General features: G+C 44.4%; 1 protein-coding gene across 3 annotated transcripts in view; it reads left to right on the top strand.

Annotated features, from left to right (window-relative positions):
- plxna4 (plexin A4) overlaps positions 1-23,942 on the top strand; it is a 231,080-nt gene that overhangs the window by 27,983 nt on the left and 179,155 nt on the right. For all 3 annotated transcript variants that reach the window (XM_070992584.1, XM_070992585.1, XM_070992586.1), the window contains exon 3: positions 9,410-9,592. In XM_070992584.1, coding sequence (XP_070848685.1) covers positions 9,410-9,592 — 183 coding nt within the window. The remainder of the gene's footprint in view (positions 1-9,409; positions 9,593-23,942) is intronic.

Below are 23,942 nucleotides of genomic sequence, written 5' to 3'. Positions count from 1 at the left end.
AAAGGCAGAGAGAGGCTCTTGATAACGTAGAATCATACCAATAAATAAATTGTTATATGAAAGGCTTATTATGTGATTTATTAAAACATAGATCAGATAATTCTAGGCTGCTTTAGAGTGGATTTCATGCTATAAATAGGGAGCCATATTTCAAAATATGAGCCCACAAACACACACATAAATCAGAGGCCTATTGCTTGAGCATTAGTAAATTAGTAGATGTAGATAGAAGCCATATATATTTCCTGTGAGTGTTTTCACAATGAGAACATGTAAGCTATGGAGACGAACTCATCTCATGTGCGTCTGTGATGGATGGTTATCTTTCTAATATCCCATGGTCGATTTTTATTTTTTATTTTTTTCCCTCTTTCTTATGAATCGTCGCTTGTTAGCTTCTGATTAATTCCTGTGCTGCCTTAAATGATGCATGACTGGGGGCGCCATGTCTCTGATATCATCAGAAATGTAGCCTAAACTCATCGTTCACGTCTTCTCCACTCTGTGCTCCCCATGGGTGCAGAGAGCCAACATAGACACGCACACAGTGCACGTACACACGCGTGCTCATCGTCTTTCTTGAACGTACCAAACAAGATTGCTTTTAAAATTGTGGAAGTCTGAGTGCTTTTTGGGTTTCTACGCTCATAAGACACTCTAATTGAAGAATCACACAACCACATAAATATCAAATAAGGGTCTTACTCACTCTGTTACAACTCTTACACTTCTCTTACACAGTCTTGCTTTGCTTTCTCTCATTTAGCCCTGCAAGAAAATGTTAAAAAGTCAATAAAAATGGTTTGTTTTGGGATCAAAGATGGGATTTAGACCAATGGAGATTGGTATGGAATAGCTGCAGTGTAAAACTGTAAGGTCTAAATCCATGTACAGATACTATACAATATGTGTACTATGTAAAGCAATTTTTAAAAATAACTATGCCCACTGATAAGTTTTTTTTACTCACTTAAAGGGAATCTTTCAGCTCATTTACATTTTCGCCCAGTATTTCTTTTGACATTGGTAGTACTTGAGACATTTTCTGAGCTTGTAAGAGGACCTCATGTGCAGTGAGTTGGGGAAACACAACAATATTTGGATGTGTCTGCAATATAATTAGCTTAAACCGTCTCCTATCAAACAATAATTTTTGATAGAAGTGTTTCAGAAACAATTGATTGGATAATTTTTAGAATAAAAAATCCTCTTGTGAATAAACAATGAAGCCATTCATCATCTGTGATTAATTTCTAGTCATTTTGGTGAAGCTGAAATGCTGAGATACCGATGTTTTCGAGTGAGAAATAATAATTAAAATCGGGATAAATATGTTCAAGGACGCAAGTACATTTACAGGCGTGAGTAAGCCCTCGCTACTGTCAGACCTTTGTTGCCTTACACCATCTTTAAGAGGCTTTCAGTTAGAGTGGGAGAGATGAGAAGTTGAGAAAAAAGTACGTACAGAGAGTGGCATGATGGGTGAGAGAGCAGCAGAGAGGATAGATGGTAAGAGCAGGAGTGAGTGGGGGGGATGCGTCCTCTCTCCCCCAAATGGCCACGCTTGGCTGAGCCACATAATGCGTGCTCAACAGTATAAGTCTGCAAAGGGCCTGCATCCATAGATCATTGTGAAGTGGCATGTGACCTATAAAAAAAACGCTGCCTGCTCCCTACATGTTCACTGTGTCAGCAGAAAAAAAAACAGAACAACAAAACAGCGGGATCGCAATAAATTCACTCTCTGCTCTCTTCCCTCTCGTCCTTGATTCATTGCTCACTGCCGGTGCTGCTCTTTTCTCCTTTTGCCTGTCCTTCCCCTCATCTTCCTTTAAAAATAGTTGCCACCATCCCCAGCTTCTCATTCTGTTATCCTCCACCTCCTTGACTCTGTCTCTCTCTGCCTTTTATGTCCTCTTACAATGCTTTCCATAAGCACACAGCAAAGTGCTGTCTCTCACCCCCACCCCGCCCCCTGCAAACATGGATGAGAAAATTACAAGGTCGCCTGTAAGTCCCTGACAGGCCGCGGCCATCCCCTCATCCCTTCTGCTAATGATCATTAATTACATGTCATTAACTAACATGCCACGGGCTATTCTTCCACATTTGTCATGTGCTATCGACTTCACATTCTGAATTCACTCCAATTAATTAGATTATTCTACCCGGCTGCTGTTTCTTTGAGTCTTTTTCTTGATCTCTCTCGCAGCCCTCCCAACACACGTGCTCACCCCTCCCTCATTTCATCTTTCACTTGAAAGGAACTCTTCCAGTATGACATTGTGCCCCCCCCCCCACCCCCCCGTGCTAATTTTTCATGTTATTAACGCCTTTCTTTCATCAGTTTTGTTCTGTGTTTGACCAACCTTTGAATGGTGTTGTCTCCTGTGCTGACCATCTCCATCCCTCCTCCTCCTCCTCCTCCTCCTCCTCCTCCTCCTGATTGCGGAGCTTAATCAGTAGCTGGCTGCTGCTGCTGCTGATGATGAGTCAGTCTAGGCCACATCCTCAGGAAGGGAAAGGCTAGTGGATTCATTAAGAACATCCAGACTGCCCCCCCTCCCCACTTCACCCCACTCCATCCACATATCCGCTATCCTGCTTGCTGGCTGGCTCGCTAATTAAATCTCCATACATGATACCACTTGCTAAAGGTCAGAATCCATCACAATATCATTATTCTGTGATTAAACAACTGTCTCTCGCTTCCTTCACCATACTCTGATGACTTGCCCCCACCTGAACACACCGACTGAATTGGGTGTTGTTTTTGGCCTCTTAAAAAACTCTTTTTTGCGCTCTGCCTCTTTTCCCCCACTGTGTAACTCTCGTACTCCCCAGTGAGCAGGACTGTACAATATTTAAAAAAGCAATTTTGCAAAATACACTGATTCGCCAGGTACATTTACAGACCATATCAAATGCAATCCAATATGTCAACAGCTAATCCAATCCAACAGCCAGTACAATGAAGTCCTACGTGTATGGAGTTTATCATAGCCATACATTTGTTGTATAACATTATACTTAAATATGTCTCTTTAGCACAAATGTAATACCTTTAAATGTGATACAGTCCAACACGACTCCTCACATGTTGAGTCATAATGTTTCTGACACAGCATTAACAACAAGAAAATATGAGAGCTACTGTTTTGGAAGCATTGGATGTTACTAAGCACACCTAATAAACTGTCAAGTCTGTGTAGGACGTTTTAACACTTGAATAAATACAGTTTTGGCTGAAAACAAAAGGTAATGCCTAGTAATCCTTTCAAAAGCAATAATCAAAGATTTTCTACCTGTACACAGCGAAGCAGAAAACCTGGGTTAGAAAGTTAAGTGACACGTCTCTCTCTTTACGATATTGAGTTCTATTTTCAGCTCCTAGTTTGCTTTGTGAATTCCTCCCCCCCCCATCTCTGCATCTCTTAAACTCCCCTCTTGCCTCTGACATTCTCCCTCTCCTGGCTCTGCTTTAGTGATGTCTCAGTTTCTCTCCAAAAATCGTCATGCTGTTTTGTTAGTTCCTGATTTGATTGTTTTCCCTAACCAATATGTAGTATGTGGCATAGCTGCTCAGCTAAGGGTTGGCAGGTACGAGCAACCGCAAACATGATTTAACAAAATATCACAGGCTTATCAAAGCTTGCCTCCTCACAATGAAACCTGCCAACAGAACACGCAAATAAATCAACTTTGTTTCAGGCGCACCCTGAGAAGTCTAGTATACCCATACACCCTCTGATACACATTTACTGCATTTCCCACCATTGTTTAGTATGAATGTGCACACACTCGCACCATCATTCCCCGTTTTGCATTCTGTAACTGCACTGATCTGCCAAGATTGATGGCACATCTTCCCCGTGATGACATCACTGTGCAGCATTGAACCAGCCCCGTGTGTGTGCGCCCATTTATATATTCTTCCTTTTTTCACTTCTAATCATTGTGACTGGTTTTCGAAACAGTCCCCAGGGCGCCATACAAAGGGGAAGTTAAATCTACTTGGTGACAGCTCTTGTACTCTGTATTCAAACTGAATTTTGAGCATGATTCAGTGAGAGCACTGGAAAAAAAAAAAAAAAAAAGCTCTCTTATGGAATGCCCCGCGGATGCCTTAACAAAACGACAAAGAGTACTGAAGCCCAGCCATCAGAAACAGATCCTACAATTACTCGTGCTCTTACCAAGGCAATAAACTGCTCATTTGAGCTCAAGAAGAAGAATTCAGTGTTTCAGATCGGCCAGATGTGTTCGTCGTTGAAGCACAATCCACGTCCCTGTCTGTCATAAAACATTCTTTTCTTACTGTGATTGCAAAATGCCACATTTTCCATCTGCAAACTGTTTTCTTGTCAGCCGTTCATCCTAACTCCGCACTGACCTGCCCAACATGGCTTGCTCTTGAGCTAATATCTGCACACTGTATACGTTTCATCCTAGAAATATGTCACTGCTGCTTGCACTCCTTATAATGTTTGTACATGTGTAATCAGAAGTAATTATGCGTGTTTGTAAGAACATTTGACCAGCGGGGCTTTGATGCTGAGTCCTCTCTCTTCCTTTGGCGCTCCGCATCTCGCTTTGTGTTTCCTGAAACAGGCATCTCAAAGCAGAAGAGCCCTCAGAGGACTCAATTGGGTATAAAGTTGGACAGTTTCCAAAATAGACACTTTTTGCGAAGAGGGAAATAGGAAAATGATTTATGGAGACAGGACACAAGTGGGAGAGTGCATCTCACATCTGTGTGTTTGTGGCTGTGCGCACTTCATGGTGTGTGTGATTCTGTGCTCTGTGACGCGTTGCTAGTGTGATGGAGGGCACCATGGATCAGTAGTCAGACAGACTACGTCTTGGCAGAGTAGCCAGTGGTCCATCTGATACACATCACACACGCATAAGCACACACAAGCACACATACACTCTTAACTCACAGGCATACAAACAAATAAAGGCGTCATGAAATAAACATTTCATAGCAGATTGGATCTGTGGAGACAAACACATTCTGCATAAAGCAACATGAAACTGTTTTCATTCAGTCCAATTTGCTTCCTGCAATGTGCTGGTGAAATACATCGGAATGATTCCTTTAAAGGATTAGCAGAACATACTTTACATACCTCCCAATCATTGTCAACCAAACACTCTCCAGCATAGCTTGATGTACAGCTCAAGTAATGAATACCATTTTTGTATCGGCTTCACTTCAAAGTGACTCACTGTTGCTGCATGAGTCACCCAGCCGATGTTTTAGCATAGTTAAATTGAATGTTGACATTATATCTTACAATGAACACTGCAAACCCACTTAGTCAAGACATAATTCTCTAGTGGCGCCAATCATCCTGGCAGGTCAGTCATTTAGCACAGTAGGGCTAGAGGAAATACTGGATATTTAAGTGGCTGATTATGCAAAGCGCAACCACAAGGATGCATTTTTTTCCCCTCCATTTTACTCATCCAGTTTTTATTTGAGAAGTTTTCTCATGTAATCATAACCATAAACAACTGTTGCGTGACGGCTTTTTATAATAAAAGACAAAGTGAAGAATCAGCATAGTGAAATAGACTGAGGAATAAAAGTCATTGAAACTGCCACGTCAAGTTTAATAACCGCGTTCAAAAAGAATGGCTTGAAGTGCAAGAAAATGCGCTCCTTGGAGCCTCCAACGGTTGAGCAGCGACATTAAGCGAAACGTCTCTGTGGTTTAATGTGTGTCATTAACTTCGTGAACTCGCAGCCAATAGAACAGGCCCCCACAACAGTGCAAGCCCAGATTAGGCCATACATCAGAGAGCGTTGGAGAGCGGATCTCTTTCAGTCCCCACTAATCGCATTGAGCAACTCTCTCTCTCTTTCGCGTGCGCCCACTGCCCCCTCTTCCTCGCCACTCTGTATCTGCTGATCCCTCTGCACAGTCCAGAAGAGAGCTCTCTTTGTGCTGGTGCTGGCAGGCAAACAGAAGCAGAGAGATGGATATGGCTGAGAGTGACCTGATTCTGCCTCAGTGCCTGGCCTCTGTCCAAATACAGAGACTCTCCTCTCCTGTCCCTCTGTCTTTCGGGAGGAACCCCCTGTCTCTCTCGTCCATTGCTACGCTGCGGGACGCCAGCTCAGATACCTACCAGACCTGAGCAAGAACTGAGGTTGTAGATACACGGCATTCGAGGTGTTACTCGCTCTCTGACTTGCACACATGTTCATATGTGTACAACTAATGCTCGCTGTAGCAGCAATAAGTTGTTCAAATCATGTATCTGCAGTAACCATAGACAGAGGAATATGGACGCCTTGAGCCAAAATTCACTGCTTTCCTTACTTTTTCTCTTTAATGTGTTCAAAGAAATTGATTGAAGGGAAAAAAAGTAGGAAGTAAATGCCCAAATAACCTTGTTTAAGGTAGCCAGTCCTTTGTGATGTAGTTATTCTGTGTGAGCGGTCAGCACCACTTTGTTCTTTGGGGTTATAGTGCATCATTTTGTTGAGACCTACTACAGTTCATAATTTGTGTCTCTACAGAAGTTAATCATCTGTGCATACAAGCAACTCATGAATAAGGTCCCTGGAATGCAAAAGACAGAGAAAAGGAAGAAAAAACATCAAGTTTGCCTGTAATCAGCTTGTAAAGCAACGGCGATCAGAAATGTTGGTGAGAAAAAGCAATGAAAGCCCTCTGAGTTTGAAAATGCATTAATGAAATGGGTTGAGAGCAAGAAAAGGGGCATAAAACATGACAGAAGCAGTGACAGCGGTGTCTTATTGGCAGACAATGTCAAAGGCCACCTTGATATTATTTGGTATTCTGACTAGAGACGTCTTTGGCATCACAACTACAAATGTCATGTTTTGGTGGAGGCGTAATGAAAATGTGTCTGCTTCCTGAAAGGGCTGACAGACAGAAAGTATATTTCATAAGATTGCAGAATGCGGGACGGAGATGGCGGCCGTGATTGGCAACCAGCAGAAATAATACAGCATGTGTCAGTGACGAGAGATGAAAACACACACGTTTTCAACACGTATAAAAACATCCTCATTTCACACATGCATCGCCCCTCACTTAGGCAGACACACAAATAAGAAACAGAAAGATAATGAGCACTGATGATGAAATCCACATTTACTTTTTTGGAAAAGTAATCAATCTTTGGAGAACTGGCTGCACCTTTGTTATCGTTTGATGCAGCATTCAATCATTGAGGCCCCAAATACTAAAAAGTGCCCCATTTTGCCTCTGATAGACCCTGTTAACCTCTTAACCCCGGAATGATGAGGCTCCTTTATAACTCTTGGCAACACAGAGGCGGTGTTTCTTTCTGTCACAGAAAACAAGGAATATTAATGAACGCACAGAGCGAGAGCTTTAGTGGTGACTGTAGAGCACATACAGTAAGTGGACACTCGTTGAGATCAGTGCTGGCTTGTTAGCACGTCAGAAAGGAAGAGGAATTGCGTTGATTATGAATCGTGTCAGAAAGGCAGGTGGAGTAACACGGCAAAGCGCAGTGATATTTCATTGTGATTCTACGGAGTGACCCTGGCTCTCATCACAGCACCATTAATCTAGCAGCGAGCCACCGCACGACTTGTAGGACGGAGAGTGCATTCTTGACAACAGCTCATTCTCAAAAGGTCGCGGCAGAGAGAAGGCAAGGAGAGGGCAACGAATTGGAGGAAAAATTGTCCACTTTATTATGTTTTTGTTGTGCACCGGTATTCATCTTTGTTTACGCTCTTTGGCATCTCAGTCTTGCATCGTTATCTATCATCTCTCCTTCCCTGCGTCTTTGGTTTTGCTCCCCTTTGTCCTCGTCTCAACCCTCTAACCATGTGACACGATCTTGACCCAAATTCAGGTCTATTGATCATTCATACCACTTCATATAACCCCATGTTATAGCCTAAAGCTCACTGTGGCCGAGACCAGCAGTGTTCCATTTGTCTAATGAAAGCAGACCTCATATTTCCTCTGTGGATCCGTCTGAGGCTTCTGATGATGATGGCCTTTAGTGAAAGCTTGTGAGGAGACACTTGGCGCTTGCAAGATTGATTGAGAGCCCAGGGGGTGCGCTTCCAGGAGGAAATAAGACATAAAGTAACCCTCTGCCCCCCCCTCCCCCGAGCATCCCACCTTTGACAGCTCAAACCACGAGGCAACTGTAGATCTCAAGTGGCTGGAAAAGTTTTAAGCCAAATGAAAGCCAAGATCTTATTGGTGCATGTTTGTGCCTGTGTGAGCCCCAGGTAGTTCGCCATAAGCTTCAAGTAAGACTTTACCTTTTGCCTTGTTTTGCTTCATCTGACATTTTCCTGTGGTTGTTATACATTAATTTGATTTCAGCTAACCTTGCGTTTTGCTTATTATTAGCTATTATGAACCAGTGAATGCCCAATCGTTCATATCAGACCATAATGTATTACAAGGGCTTCATTTGAACATTGAAATCAGTTGGTAATGAATTGCTTTTCATAAAGTCATTACAGTAACGTTTGTGTTTCATAACTCATACCCAGTATCTCACCTCAGTGCCGACGTTTTCTGTGCATTTTGAAGGAAAGTAAAGGCGGCGTCTGCTGCCAAGGCATTTCTCCCCACAGCAACCCACCACACTGCCAAGCTATTAATCAAGAGCAATGCCTGCTTCAGTCCTAAACCCAGTGTTTCAAATCCATCCATACACACAGAATAATGACCAATCCCCAGCGCCATTATTCTCTTATCAAAACCCATAAGTCATTCTGCCCACAGTGACTGGTATGAATATCCCCCCTGCAGGATGAAACATACGCATGCAAACACAAAATGTAGAGAGGCATGAAACATGAAATACACACATCTCTATTTAATCACAAAATCACAGCAGCATGTCCAAAGGGAAAGCATAAGAGATGAACCTTCGTCACGAGTTGCATGACAGTTTTTACATATATGTTTTTAGATATTTCGATGCAGTGCGGTGATTTGCCTCAATGTGACGATGCAGCACTTCTTTTTTTTCCCATGTTTTCCTCTGCTCTCTTAAATCATTTCACATTGAATATCCTGCCGCGCTGGCATTTCTGCAGTTGCTGTTGAATTGGGTGGACGGTGGGGAATTGTGCCTGACAGAGCAGCCTCTGGCACTGTTACAGAGCAAGCGCCTGACTGCAGTCTTCTTCCATCTTCATCTCCCTCTTACTTTTGTTCCACATTTGCAGTTCATTGCATGTGCACCAGCAGATGCGCACAAATGTACAAATGCTCACACATTCTCTCATGGTGACTTCCCCCTATCCATATCTGTTCCTTATAAAAAAACACACTCAGACGCAAAAAGTATTGATTCATATTTTCAGTAATCTCAAGCTCACTCTTTGTTACTAAATACTCATCTCTCTTCTTCATCTCCACTGCAGCTCTTGACCATTGATGACGACTTTTGTGGCCTCGACATGAACGCGCCACTGGGCGTGTCCGAGATGGTGCGTGGCAAGCCCCTCTTCTCCGACGCTGTTGACAAAATGTCCTCCGTCATTGCCTACGTCTACAAGAACCACTCACTGGTCTTCGTGGGCACTAAAAGCGGACAAGTCAAGAAGGTAAGGAGCAGGAATGTGGGAAGAAGTGTCTCAGAGATGGCTGAATTGATGAAGGCAGAGATTTGGTTTCTTTCTTTTCGAATGTAGAGTACGGGCTGGGAATTGGGGACTGCTGGATTGGAGGAAGTAGTAGTAAGGCAGATTGACTTTCAGGCAAATCAGCTGAGTCGGCTGTATTTGCAGGAGGATGAGGTGTGTGTGTGAAATAGAGTGAGAGTGAAAGGAGGAAGTGTGTGTACTTCACTGTGGTGAGAATTTGAGTGTGTGTGTATGTGTGTGTTTTGAGGAAGGGGGGTGTGGGGGGGATCAGGAGAACCCCTAAGGGGGTTTTATTTCTAGAGCCAAGCCTATCTGGTATCTCTCAACATCCTCCTCATCCACTGCACCATATATCACACATACACTTGTATACACCCAGTATCAGGAGTATCCGCTGTACTTTTCCTTCACTTTGGACTCGTAGAAAATCCAGAGCCCTGGGGGCGGATTGTAGCACACATCAGCATGTTGCAGAACTTGCTAGACAGCACAGATCAGCATGTTGCAGAATCGATTAGGCAAAGTTTCTTATCTGTTTTTTGGGGCAAATTGATGGATCAGAATAGGATGAAATACATCATTTATTAAGATATGACTTAGCTGCATTACATTGTATCAGTACAAGGAACTACACAGTCTGAAGCACATGTGTTTTTTATGATTTAGCATTAATGACAGTTTTGCGTAATAATGCAATAAGGGGCAATCTAGATTATTTTTAACTGAGTAGTCATTTTATGAAATGGGCTCGAATGGCTTTGAAGCTGTAAACCTGTGGAATTCTTTTTGCAGCTGGGACCGTCAGCCATAGTGAACATCTTCGCCTATAACTGTCTCTTCCTTGAAAAACATGTCACATTCTGTGTGACAGCAAAGCCCTTGGCTAAACAAGATTTGTCCCCTCAGAGTTAAACAGCACTGGATAAGCTGGGTTTTGGCGTGTTGTGGCTTCCACCTTAGACTTTCCTCATGCCCCTGTGCCCTTCCCCGTGTGGCAGCCCTTTTCTGGGCTAATGGGATGATGCACTGCTGCTAGGTGTGATAGAAGGGTGGTAGCGCCTGTGCTTTTACTCCAGCTTTCTCGCACTCACGCACACACACATATATATCACAGGGCCATGACTGAGACTAATTGTGGGGCGGCTAGGCCAGTGAGCCTCACAGGCCTGGGGAAAACAGCATTACACAGAGAGGAGGAATGAGAGAAGGATGGAGTGAGTGAAGGAGGCAGAGGAGAGTTGAGCTGGAGGGGAGAGATTGGACAGAGATGGACTGTATTCCTGAAATGCATGTCTTAACAGGAGGAAGGCTGGCTGTTTGTATGTGCTGTGGTTGAAACTGGAAAGACAGAGTGGAGAAAGTTAAACAAAGATGCGATTAAGGCCAGAACAAACAGCTGATGTCAAGGGGTGTGTTTCTGCCGATACACAGGCAGACCGGAGCGTTGGTTGTCACGTTGTTTGTTTTTGTTGATTATGGACACCTGCCTGTGTTTGTTGTTTTTGCTCCGCACAGGAGCAGAGTGGTAGAGGCGGCGTTTTTCCATGTTGTATGACAATAACCAACACAGAGGCAGATGTTTCAAACAGGGGAAATATGTAATCATATTTAATACCTACTGCTAATCTGTGATGGTGAGTGCCAGTTAGGAAGGGAACACTTGAGTTTTTAAAGCACTCCAAGTTTCAGGGTTTTTTAAAATATTGTTTTTACTTTAGGATGTTAGTAGCATTTCTTTCCTGGTTCTCATGCTGCTTTTCTTTTTCTTTCCCTTGGCTCCAGACATCCCTCTCAAAACCGCATATTGACACTTTAGAGAATCACGTCTGCAGGATTTTGGCATTGTACTGACTCAATCTTGACATGAATGAACTTCAGATCGGGCACGTATGTTATATTCAGGCAAAGAAACCCCATAGACACATACCATCTTTGGCAGAAGGTGGTCAATATCCTTTGTCAAGTCAGGCGTACACACATGCACACACAGCCCCATTACAATCCCATCCTCCCCTCCCATGTACATACTTCCCCTCCCCTGTCGTTAACCGTATACCATTAGATGACATCACAGGCAATAAAGGACAACAAGACAATAAAAGGTCTGAGCTTCAGTCCACCTCCTTCATCAGTGACTTTATAACCCCTCGGCTAATGGATGTTGATTTATCTACACTTCTCCACCTTTCTTGTTCCATCCCTCAGACCCCCCCTCCTCCTCATTCCTCTCCCTTCTTCTCTCACTCACTCTATTTCACTCTTTCCGTTTTTGTCAGTGTTATTTATGATCCCGTGACTAACACATCACAATGAATAAATGTAAGCATTACGGTAAAAGAGAGCGGATGGACTTTAATGCATTGATGTTTGGGTTGAGCTAAATGTTAGTGTTTACAAGCTCACATTTATGACATCATGAAGTTGAGCTGGGCAGAGAGCTGAGTGAATTAAATTCAATTTGCTTGTGAAATTGTTTTATGTTATGGGAGTGAGAGTAAAATTTCGCTAGTATAATGCAAGGCCCATGGACCAGACTGCAGACATGGTTGCATTTCTACAGTATACCGATGAGGGCAGTCACTAACATGACACATCCCCCAGCTCCTAAAGCTAACCTTATACATGCTTTACCTTAACTTCAACCTAACTACAGATGAGTTGGCAGGACAGTGTGTGAGAAAGCCCCAGGGACGGACTTGGGCGGTTAGGCTCCATTAACGTTGAGTATCTTCATGTAATGCGGGCCCACGAAGACAGGACATGCTTCTCTGGAGTCTCGACGCCTGTGGTGATGGAGTGATTCTCCTGGAAAAATCTGGAGAACGCTGTGGTCTGGGCTGAGGAGTGGGGGGTGGCGTAGTGGATTGTATTGTTGTTCTGAGAGACGAGCAGAATGTCGGTCTTGTGGGAAAGCAAAAGTGACAGAAAATGTGCAAAGTAAGGTTGGCCGGGAAAGAAACAACAGACATTCACCAGCCAAAATTTCCTCACTTTCTCACGCTCTCACAGTCTACCAATTTTAAGTTTGTCCTCACAGAGATAGCAGTACGAGACCACACACATAGATAACCCATGACTTGGATGTCTCAGATGCTGAGTAGCTGTGTTGTGTAAAGTCCAGATTGACACAGTCCAAGCTGAATTTCGTAACACCCTGCTGTCAGCATAAAACAGGCAGTGCTGTCGAATCAGTAGTATTGTGAACATACCCACAGCTACTGCCATGCCTGGCCTTTACTGTCTCACACAAGGCTTAAAACCTCACAGCACACAGCGCTTATATGATCTGTACACCTCCATGCCTTTTCCTCTCTCTTTGTTTCCACCTCACCTCTAGCTCTTTTGAATTGAATCTGCTCTTCACCATACCACACTTCCCAGCATCTTTCTCCTCTTATTTCTTTGCTTCCTTTCCCTTACTCCACCTCTGCTTGCCCTCTCCTCGTAATTTCCCTCTTCCTTTTCCCTTCATCTCCCTCCCTCCCTCCGTCTATCTGTCCATGGCTGAGTGGAGTTGCTGTGAGAGCTCTTTGATGACTACCTCCTGCCATTGGAAGTGAATGGACCATATGGCTTCTGTCAGCCTGTCCGTCGGTCAGTTTGTGTGTGCGTTGGTCTGTGGCTATTAGGAGATGGAGATGTGATGGAGATAAAAGGCTGTGGCTGGGTAAGGTTTAAACCCATTTGGTGCAGGTCAGTGCACAGGAGCAGGTCAAGGGGAAAGCCTTAACCCCCTGCAGGCTTTGGTTTAGTTCATGGTCATCTGGTCAGGCTACACATTAGCATGACAGGTACACTTGTGTATGTGGACACATATGCATGATACTCACACACTGCACACTATTGCACGAATCAAGATAAGCATGCATGCATCATTGAACACCCGCACACCACAGGCTGCTGGACAAAGGCTGACCAGGTACCTCCATGGGGCCGTGGATGGAGAGGTGGACTAGGAGACGAGAGGGAGGTGTGAAGAGAGGGAAAAGATGAGATTGAGGGCCACCTGCCGAGGTGCTAATGCATCTCCACTCTGTCTGTCCCGATGGGGGAGCATTGGCGCTCAATACAATGAGCAGCTAACCTTGAACTTGACAGAGACAGAGGCACAAAAATGAGCCAGGCATGGCATGCAGAGTGTAGTGCGGCCAAAGAAGCTGAGGTTATATGTGTGTATTTCTGCACTAGCTATTACCCGTTTTCACAAAACACAGCCAAAAAAGCAGTGTTTTGTATAAACGCATGCTTTATGAGTGATGGTACAGAAGGAAGAATAGAAAGCAGAAAAAATGTCTTTTCCACAGGGCATTTGTCAGTATTTGGCCAGGGGGCAAAGAGCAAGGTGTTTGGTTGTGACAATTCGTTCGTGCAGTCACCACTTTTCAATCTGTTCCAATCAGACAGAGAAGAGGCAAGAATAGGCAAACACCAGGAAACAAAGAGGGAGGAGAATTTGTGTGACAAGGAAACAAGAAAGCGAGAGGAGAGGATAGACACGAGAGATGGAGATGGAGACAGGTGAATGAAAGGGTAGTTTGCAGAGCCTCTTGAGGGAGAGGAGGGAGACTTGCACGAATAGGGTTGAGAGAGAGAGAGAGATCTGTCATTTAATGTTGACAGAGGAGATGACATGAGCTACAAACAGGCCAATTCCGACGCTGAATGGTTAATGGTTGTTGTCGGAAAGGGAAAGGTCAAGCTCTCACTTTTGACTCAACCTCTGCCGATTTTGATGGCAAGTTTCATACCCTGTACAGCTCTCTCCAGCTACAGCGATCGTTCTGCCTTTCACCACCTGTCTGTCGTCCTCCTCACAAGCATGCTATTTATCTTTCATTTAATGTTTCCGCTCACTTGATTTCCTCTGCCATGTCACTCTTTGTTAACTCTTCCTCACGTACCTCCTATCCACGCCACACATGTAAATTCTGTAAATGAAAATTTCCACTGAGCGTCTCAGTTTGTTCAGCTTGACTGCACAAGTATTTGAAAAAGCCGACGGAGATGAGAGAAGCTCATTTCACACCACTGCGTCGATGTGTTTTCATATGAAAGTTTAACAGTAAAACTATATCTGTAAAAAGTTGACATTACCTCTCTGTATGAACATATGGGGACACTGATTTCTATTAACGGCTCAAAGGCTTTGTGTGCTTAAGTGTTAAGATAAAAAGTCAGACTGGATTTATGCGCAGCAACATTTTAAAGCACCTTAAACCTAATCAGGTAAAAATAGTTTAGATTGCAGAGCAACATTGACTGAAATATATGTCCAATTACTTTCCTTTGAGTTTATTACAATCACAATTAACGCTGCATTTCTGTTGCAGTTTCTGTCTGATGAATGAACAGGGCGGCTCTGCTAACTGGCTTTGCTGTTGGCACAATAGATTATAGATGGTTAGATAGACGCGTGTGTGGGAGTGAGCGCTTTTACTTGAGATATTTATTGCTCTGGACCAGTCCCATATGTTTTGTGAGTTGATTGTGTCCTTGTTTTGCATTTGTGCGTGCGCTCGTCTGTGCGTGTGTGTATGATGGGTTGGTTAGCCCCAGATGCAGATTATTGAAATGGGCTGAGCTGAGCCGTGGTCAGTGGAGCAGAGGATTAACTGCTTAGAGCTAATGATGAAATATGCTTTAGGACGAGCAGGCATCATGTGTGCGTGTGTGTGTGTGTGTGGACAGTGGTTTATGTTTGAAGCCCCCCCTCCCACTCTTGTTATGCTACAAACACAATGCTCCTCAACACAGGTGCACACACGTGCACACACTGCTACTATCACCCGGGCTGGTAGCCATTACAACCGCACCCAGTAGTCCATTCATTCTGGCCAGTGGTCGAAACCCCTGCTGCATGTCAATGTTCCCATACTGTTAAGTATTCCTCAGCAGTCTTCCTAGTTGCCTTGGCACTGTTCGTGTGTGTGTGTGTGTGTGTGTGTGTGTGTGTGTGTATGTGCGCGCGCGCATGTGTTGCTGCTCCCACAGCAGCTAGCGTAGCAAGCTCAGTCGTGAGTTGCCATGGCAGCACAGGCTGTTCGATGCGCAGGGTAGGATGTATAGAACGCGGGGAAGACTCACACACACGCAAATATACGAGAGTGTATTGTAATATGCTCTGTATTTAATTCCCAGGGAAGCACACAGCACTGCACACACGTCATGCCGACACAGCGGCGCGCATGAAGATGATCCGATCCGATGATAGCGGGCTGGTGTTCGATGACAGGTGCCGTCCACCTCACAGCTATAAGGCTGATTGAACACACAATATTAATGCGGCCGTGTTCTCGTCTCCCTGTATTAAGTGTTGTCTGTTACCCTGCTTTGCTCTGCTGTTTGTTCTAGAGATAGAAAGGCATGTCAAGGGGAATCAGTCAATGGGAACCCCTCGGCAGCCCCCGCCACCCCCCTTCACCTTATGCTTCTTGTCGTAGCTCTTTTTTTTTTGCACCATTGTTCCTGGCCAATTGTTTCTACATACATCTTCTTCTGGTAATTGCCTGGTGCACAATGTCTGCCTAGGCGCCCTTCCAAAGTCCAATTTCTCCTCTAGATTTAGGGAGCTTGTAAATAGTGTGTGTGTGCGTGTTGTACTTGTATATGAGTCTCTATGTATATGTTAGTCAATTCTGTGCAGAGAATCACGGCAGCTAATGAGAAGTGAAGTCCAGTAATGGCCTGGGAAGAGGATCAGAAGGTAGTGGCTGCCTCGTGTACTCTCAATCCCCACAATACTTGCCGTGCCTGCTGCCAACACAAAAACCCTCGTCCAGTAGCCAGGCGGTCTGACTGGGCAGCAGGCAGGGTCCATGTTGAATTCAGTCAGGAAGCACTCGCTTGTTGATGGATATGGGGCAGAGTAGGAGGGAAGAAGGCAAAGAGAGGGGAGGTGAGGAATGGGAGATGTGGTGGCTTGGGGATTGGAGGATGGAGCCGATGTAGAGTTGAAAAAAGACAAGGAGGAGACGAAGAGAGAGACGGTTGGATGGATGGATGCATGATGGCGAAACAGAAAAGACAGATGGAGAGATGCAGAGAGGCATATATTGCTGGGAGATTGAATGTGGAACACATGGCGAGGGTGAGAGATAGAAAGTAGAGACGGACGGATGCAGAGATAAACTGAGGGCTAAATAATCCAAGAGAGGAAAAATGAAACGGTGGAGGGACATGGAAACAGAGAGTGAGGTAGAAGTAGAAAACAAGGGGCCCCCAGGGAGTGATAGAGCATGTCTTCCAGACCATTACGGAAGTTATCCCTGCACACACACGCACACACGCACATGCACACACTCACGCATGCAAGTACATACACCTCAACTTTTCCATCTGGCCATTCACCGAGACACAATGTTTAGCTGATGAAAGACATGAGGAACGAGGGGGAAAGCAATTTCTCCTCTGATTTAGACAGAGTATCACATGGCGCTCAGGTTAGCAAAGAGCAACCGCTGTGCGCCCTGCCGTCCTGACTCAACAGATACACAGAGTGTCCTGATATGGTGGATGACATTGCTTGTGCTTTCATCGCGTTCAACCTTTGTGTGTGCGTACGTATGCAAAAATAGCTGTTCACCTCACGTGTGTTCAGGTGTGTATTTATAGATGCCATTGCTGCAGCGTGGCCTTATCCCTCCTTTTCTGGGCTCCTTTATAATTGATGAGCTGCCAGGGGCTGAGCAGGGCAATAACGCACACATACACACAAACACACACACAACCAACCTTGGTAACCAGCTGCTTCACTGCACGTTGACACCATGTTTGCACACATACACACGCACACTAAGTCAGAACCACTCGATTGCTTTAAGCTCCTGTGTTGCTGCAGCTTGTCACAAAGGTGAGCCTCCAGCTATGAATCATGGTCCATGTAGTCCTGGATGCTGTTCATATTGCCTTCTGATTAGCTGCAGCAGCTCTTAGTCTCTTTTTTTATTTAGAAAGATAATTTTTTTCTGAAATGAGAGGCAGAAAGAGAGCGGGTGATGGCTGCAAAGGGGAGAGGGCAGCAGAGAGAGACTGAACGAGTGAAAAGGGCAAAATTGGTGAGCAAGAATGATGGGTGAAAGCTAGAGATGGAGAGAATGTTGAGAAAGGGTAAAGGGAGACAGTCTGATGGGAGCAGAGGGTGAGAGTGGTGAAATAGAGTTTGACGTTCATTTCACTCTTGTGAGTCTGCACCTATTGAGAAGAGTACCAGTATGTGGCAGCCTATTGAGCTGTGAGTGATTTGAGTGGCTATTCTCTGCAGTGTGTACGTGGAGTTGAAAGGCTTGAGCCAGCAGAGAAGTTGGAGAGAGAAAATGACTAACTTCAGTCTGATCTTTTGCATTTCCTGGCAGTTTGAACTGCAGTTGACTCTGATGTGTTGCTGGCTCCGGGTTAAGACAAGGTTGGCTGCTGGGAACGATGAGTCAAGGTCTGGGGACATAAACAAATCAAAGGGCTGACACTGAATTTGGAATCTGTACTTTGATCGCGAGTATGATTTGCGCCTGTCGTTTTTTTTTTTTATCTCTTCAGTGGATGGTTCCTCTCAGAATTCTCAGACCTTGGTGGAGAACAGTATTTTGTCAGTTCAGATTACTTTTTGTGTAGTAGTGTGTGTGTTTCCCCTTGTGTGGAGTGAAGGACTGCAGCAATCTTGCCATGTTTTGACTGTTAAGAATATGTTGAAGTCTAGTATGTGTGTGTGGGCACGACGTGAACATAACATGGAAACCTTGGAAAAGCAGTCGTCCTTTTTGTGATGTTTCTAATGTTGAATTGTTGATGAGGCTGATACAGTCACTTCCAAAGTCATTTTGGTCCATGCACAAGTTTCTGCTGAGCATTGCCAGACCACAGTGAGCAATGCAAAAATTGTGGGTTGGCTTTGTGAAGCTGAGAAATGCTTAATTTGTGGATCATTTAAATATTCATGCAGCTTGTTCATCAGTGTCTCAGATAGCGGGGAATGCAGTCTCAGCCATGTTAAGACACCAACCCTTAAGAAACAGCAAATGCAAGGATGGTGTTGAGTAAATTTTATTATCTGGTGGCAGGTGAACTACAAGCTGCAACACCAAATACTCCTTCTTTCCTCCTTCCTTTCTTTTCTTTATAAATTCTACCATTTCATTTGTTTCGACTCAGCTCTCCCTGTTCTCTGCCTCCTCCTAGCTTCACAGCGTCGGATGCTCTCCTCCCCATGCATATCTTTGCTTATCATTCTCTCCTTCATTTCTTCCCCTTCTTTCTATTCTAATTAACATGTTGTTGTGTGGCTGTCCAGAGAGAAAAGCTGGCAGCCTGTGTGTGTTTACAAGCTGCTCAATGAGGATGGCTCTGCCAGGCAGGCATGGGGCCTATATAATGAAGCAAGTTTGAGTCAGTGAGACTCTCTTTGGGTTACCTGTCTTCACTGACACTGGTGACTGTGGACAAAAAGTAAGCTAGCTCGCAGCTGAAGCTGTTAAGCCTGGATTAACGCACAAGCACGTTCATGTGAAGCAACATCTAGTTTGAAGAAGCTGATTGGTTGGTAGGCGGGATGATTAAACATTTTGATCTGATCTTATGAACTAAACCTTATCTGGAGCGGGTTAGCCATCTTTTCAATTTAATAGTAGTCCAGCTTTGTGATTCTGGAAAGCCCAAAGTTAGCTCACTAATCTGGCTTTGTAATAAAAGCTGCTGCCTCCAAAGGTATGCTGCAAATGCTCTCTGTCTGCAGCAGCACATATGCACACGTATATGCACAGACACCCTGATCTACACCCAGAGACGGGACAAATGTGAAGACTGACTGCGCTCATTGTGAAGAAGCAGACAAGCTGGAAAACTGGAGTAAAATCTACCAACATCACAGACATACTCTAAAAATTCCTGCCCCAAATGTATACTTGCATGTTTTGGGGCTGATCGAGGCATTTGACATCACAGCCATGCATCAGATGACATCACATAATTGCTTCGTTACATCTCTCAAATATTAATACTCACACAACACATCTTGAGTTTGTCTCCCTGCTTTGCCCCGTCAGGCTCACCCTCAAAGCCTAGATCTTCTCCCTCCGTTAATTAGCATCACTATTAACATTTTTCAGCCATATCAAGTCTATGTCAAGGCAGCAAATGGGAATGTAATTATGTCCGAGCTTGCCGTGTGTTCCCCTCTCTCGTCTCCTGATGGATCATTGAGTAGGTAACCACAGAGAAACACTCCAAACAAAGCTGTCTCCCGCACACATATACACACACAATTACACGTTTACACAGACTTCTACCCATGTCAAAGGTGACTGAACAGTTAAGAATCACCCTCTGTGGCTGCTACTGAAGGAAGACTCCACTGCTTTTTTCCCCCCCTGCGCATTGGAAGAAGCGCTTGAATTGGCATTAATTACTCTTGTGTAGCAGACTGTGAAGGCATGGGCTCTCCAACACTTGATTAACAATTCCTAAAAGTGATTTACCATTAATTAAATGGTATAGAAAAAAAAGTTTATAATAGCTGCACCCCAACAAAATTACAGTGTATTAATTATCATTTCAATTTTGTTTCATGCGTTGGCATTTGCCTGTGTGCGAGAACCAAATCATTGCTTGGCGATTGTTAATTTGTGCTCCAGCAGTAGAAAATCAATACAATGTCTAGCAACTAATCACACAGTGTGTTCCTGTGTAGCTCAGTGGATGAGTGGCTAGCGGTAAGCCTGCCAGGGCCAGAATGTTATTTCCCATCAATGCCTCCCATATACCATAATTATGGTATATGGGAGGCATATTATTTAGTTTTACAGTCATAACCAGCCATAACGTAAGGGTCATGATAATAAAGGATAAGTGAAGATTAATGTCCTTTTCATTCCAGGACTGGCTTTATCAGACGCAAAATAATGTTCTCCGTGTCGAGTATGTCTCTCTTTCTTTTTCATTCCACTCTACACAAACTTTCATCACTTTGTAATGGATTTTCTCAAAATCGTTGATGGATGACTGGTTGAAGCAGATCCATTTTCTCCCCATTTCGTGTAGGCAGAAGTGCATGTAGCACCCATAGTTCTATGATAACTCTCAGGCTTTGGATTCCTAGAAGCAGCTCATCCCTCTTTCTCTTATTCTTCACCTCTGTACCTCCATCCTTTTCTTCCTAACTTACCTCCCCTCTCCAAGTCCCTGTGATTTATGGCTGAGTCTGTGGAGCTATAGAGGACACACCACTGCAGGTGAGCCCTCTGCCTCCCCTCCCTCTCTCACTACCTCTTTCCCTGCAAGCTTCTAGCCAATCATTGCACACCGTAGGTCTCTTGGGGCGACGCGTGCCCCCATGCACCTTTCTCTCTCCTCCACCTCTTCCATCTCTCTTTCACTCTCTCTCTCTTTCTCTCTCACTCTGCAGAGAACAGTTTGCCTCACAACTGGGTCATTCGCTCTCCTCCCTGCAGTAAATGCTAGCAGCCAGTCAGGGAGGCGAGGCTAGGCTGCACTCTGTAGCTAGGCTCAACTGCAAGGGAGACTTGTGAGACTGCAGATGGAAATGTTTGCTGTCGAGGGTGTTGCGTACGTGGGTGTATTCAAACCTGTTGCGATCGAAGGTAGATTAAGATGGAAAAGGTGTGTGGATGGGTGTGTGTGAATGTGACATTTCCTTATGTTTGTGTGTGCATGTTGGTATATTCTGTGTTGTGTTTGGAAGCTTCTATAAGCTTCCACATGTATTAAGCCTCCTGCAAACATCAGTTGCATCTCCCAGCACCTGTTTATTTGTTTGTTTGTTTGGGGTTATTTGCACATTCTTATATTGCTCAGCTTGTCCTCCTACGCATCTCACAGACACACATGCTCACACACACCCTCTAATGTTGCTGCAGTGGTGTCAGTGAGTTGGGGTTTATATTACTATGACTTGCCCATTAAGCAGATGCCAGCGTAAACATCTTTAAAAGGGTCCCTGCGTCTGTCTGCCTGACATCAAGACTTTGAAGTGTGCCTCAGGTACCCGGAGCTGCTTCATAGACACAATGATGGCAGAGATGGAAAGTGAGAGAGATTGGGGGAGTAAATAAATGAGATAGAAGGAGGGAGAGAGATGAAAAAAACAGCAGAGGAAAGTAAAAAGAGACGGAAAATTAACATCTGTAATCTTACACACCTATCCTCGCAGTCTTTTCCTCTCACCTCCTCTCCTCGCCCTTTCTTTTCCCATCCTCAACACAGACCTTAATAAGTGGATTTTTATCTCAGCTACACCAGCGCTCCCAAAGGATTGTGGGATTTTTTTTCCCCCCTGCTGCACACACAGAATGGTAATTGCCAATCTGCAGTTAGAGACACTCCTTGTTTTTTAAGGAATAAGGTAGAATTGTTTAAAAAAAAAAAACCCTCTGCTTTTTAAAATGTTGGTTGTGGCTTGATGTGGTTGTTTATATTAGCTTAACTGCCATCACACCTCCTTAATCTGTGTGTATCTCAGAGTTCACATAGCATCCTCATCACTGTCTGGACTGAGACACATTTTCAGTGGCCTGTGTCGGCCGAGGGTTCTCCTCCCTTCCTCTCACTCCTCTTTCTCTCTGAATCTCGCCTTCACACGGGATGGGATGCACGGCGCGGTACCCAAGTTCAGCCATGCATGCAGATTACAAAAACTGATTTCTAACACGTTACGCACAAAATGATTCAGTTTCTGCCCTAAAACTACACACCTGACATGTTTGCACTAGACATCTTAAAGCAGCAGAAAAGCACTGGAACAAGGACCCTTGTGGAGTTGATTTAATCATGATTTCTGTTTGACACATCTGTCTTTCTTAGCTTGCTAGTATGTGTATTTAAGGCAGTAACAAGCTTCATTGAGGACATTCTGTTCATGTCCAGCTCTGGCCTTGATATGGATGACATACTACATATCTCCTCTTCGGCCTGATGAGTATGATATGGCTGTTGTCAGTTGTGTCCGCTATGGTACTATGCACTTATGCCCTCCCCACACACAGGCGCTCACTCTGCCCCAACTCTCTGTTGCATCCATGCCCTCCACTCCGTTTCCATCAACTCCTGCCAAATAAAGCCAGGGAGGGAGCCAGTGCAACTCTTCATTAATTGTTTTTAGGAAAACAATACCCCCTGAGCCTTCAATCCACTCGCACAAACACACTCAAAGCACACACTTTGTGACTCCTTTTGAGCAGTTGCACATGAGACTCAATCACCCTCCATCTTTCCCCTTCACTCGCTCCATCTCTCAGTAAGTGCCAGCCAGCCTGCTTGATATTCATTCCTGCTGTGAGACTGGACTTGTGGTTTAAAATGGATTACAAAACAGACCTACAGTGTGTTGCTGCGCGTGTGCATTTTTGTGTATCTATTTGAAGTCGTTTTTATAAACATTCATCACTAAAATAAAAAATACAATAAAAGCAGAGGGACCCGGCATGATGCGTGAGAAGTTGTCAGATAGTTCTGTTAGTGTCTGCTTCCTATTTCCTGTCTCTAATGTAACAGAAAACAAATGATCCAGAGGGTGAGGCTGGGAGAGAAAGATGATCCCTCTTGTTCAGTACGATACTCTTTTGCGAGCGAAAGGATAAAAAGCGTTGGGAATACCATGTTTCCTCTCGTATCTGTCGAAATATTGTCTGCCAGTATGACATCAGCCAGTACAACCTCAGTAAGTCAGGTCTTGCTGCTGTAATAGTCAAAGATGGATTTAGGTTAGCCGTCACAGTAGCACTGCAGCTCCACAAACTGCTGAGAGATGTGTGTGTTTTTAGTGTGTCTTTGTGCTGTAGCACCTGCCTGAATCCTCTAAAAAGCCAACACCATGGATATTTTTTATCCCTTTCTCCACGTCCTTGATTCCTGACACTTGAGCACCCTGGGAAATGTGACTTCCAAGGACATGCTGATGTGCACACCCCCCAACCCCAGTTCCTTTTTCCCTCCGTCTGGTTTCATTGTTGACTAAAACTCAGTGCGGCACCTCGTCTACTACACTCTTCCCTGGAGATGGAGGCCTAGTTTTTGCTCCCCATATGTAATCAACTTCTCCCCTTTCATTAATGTTAAGCCCTTAGCACATAGAGGAAGGGGAAAGAGCTTAGTCACCGAATGTGCTGAATATCAATCAGAGAAAAGGTTTTGGGTTGAGAGAGGATGTGGAGAGGAGGTGGGAAGAGCATTTTGAGAGGGAAAGGTACAGCGAGGACTCGCGAAAATGTGCATTAAATATGTAATATAACAAAAAAGAAAAATGAGATGTCGGAGAGACAACATCCTTTAGTCTCATTTCAACATTCCTCCCATCTTTTTGTCTTCG

This window comes from Chaetodon trifascialis, chromosome 22 (genome assembly GCF_039877785.1).
Source record: "Chaetodon trifascialis isolate fChaTrf1 chromosome 22, fChaTrf1.hap1, whole genome shotgun sequence".
NCBI lineage: Eukaryota > Metazoa > Chordata > Actinopteri > Chaetodontiformes > Chaetodontidae > Chaetodon > Chaetodon trifascialis.
The sequence above is the reverse complement of the archived record's forward strand: the minus strand, read 5'-3'. Positions and strand labels throughout refer to the sequence as shown.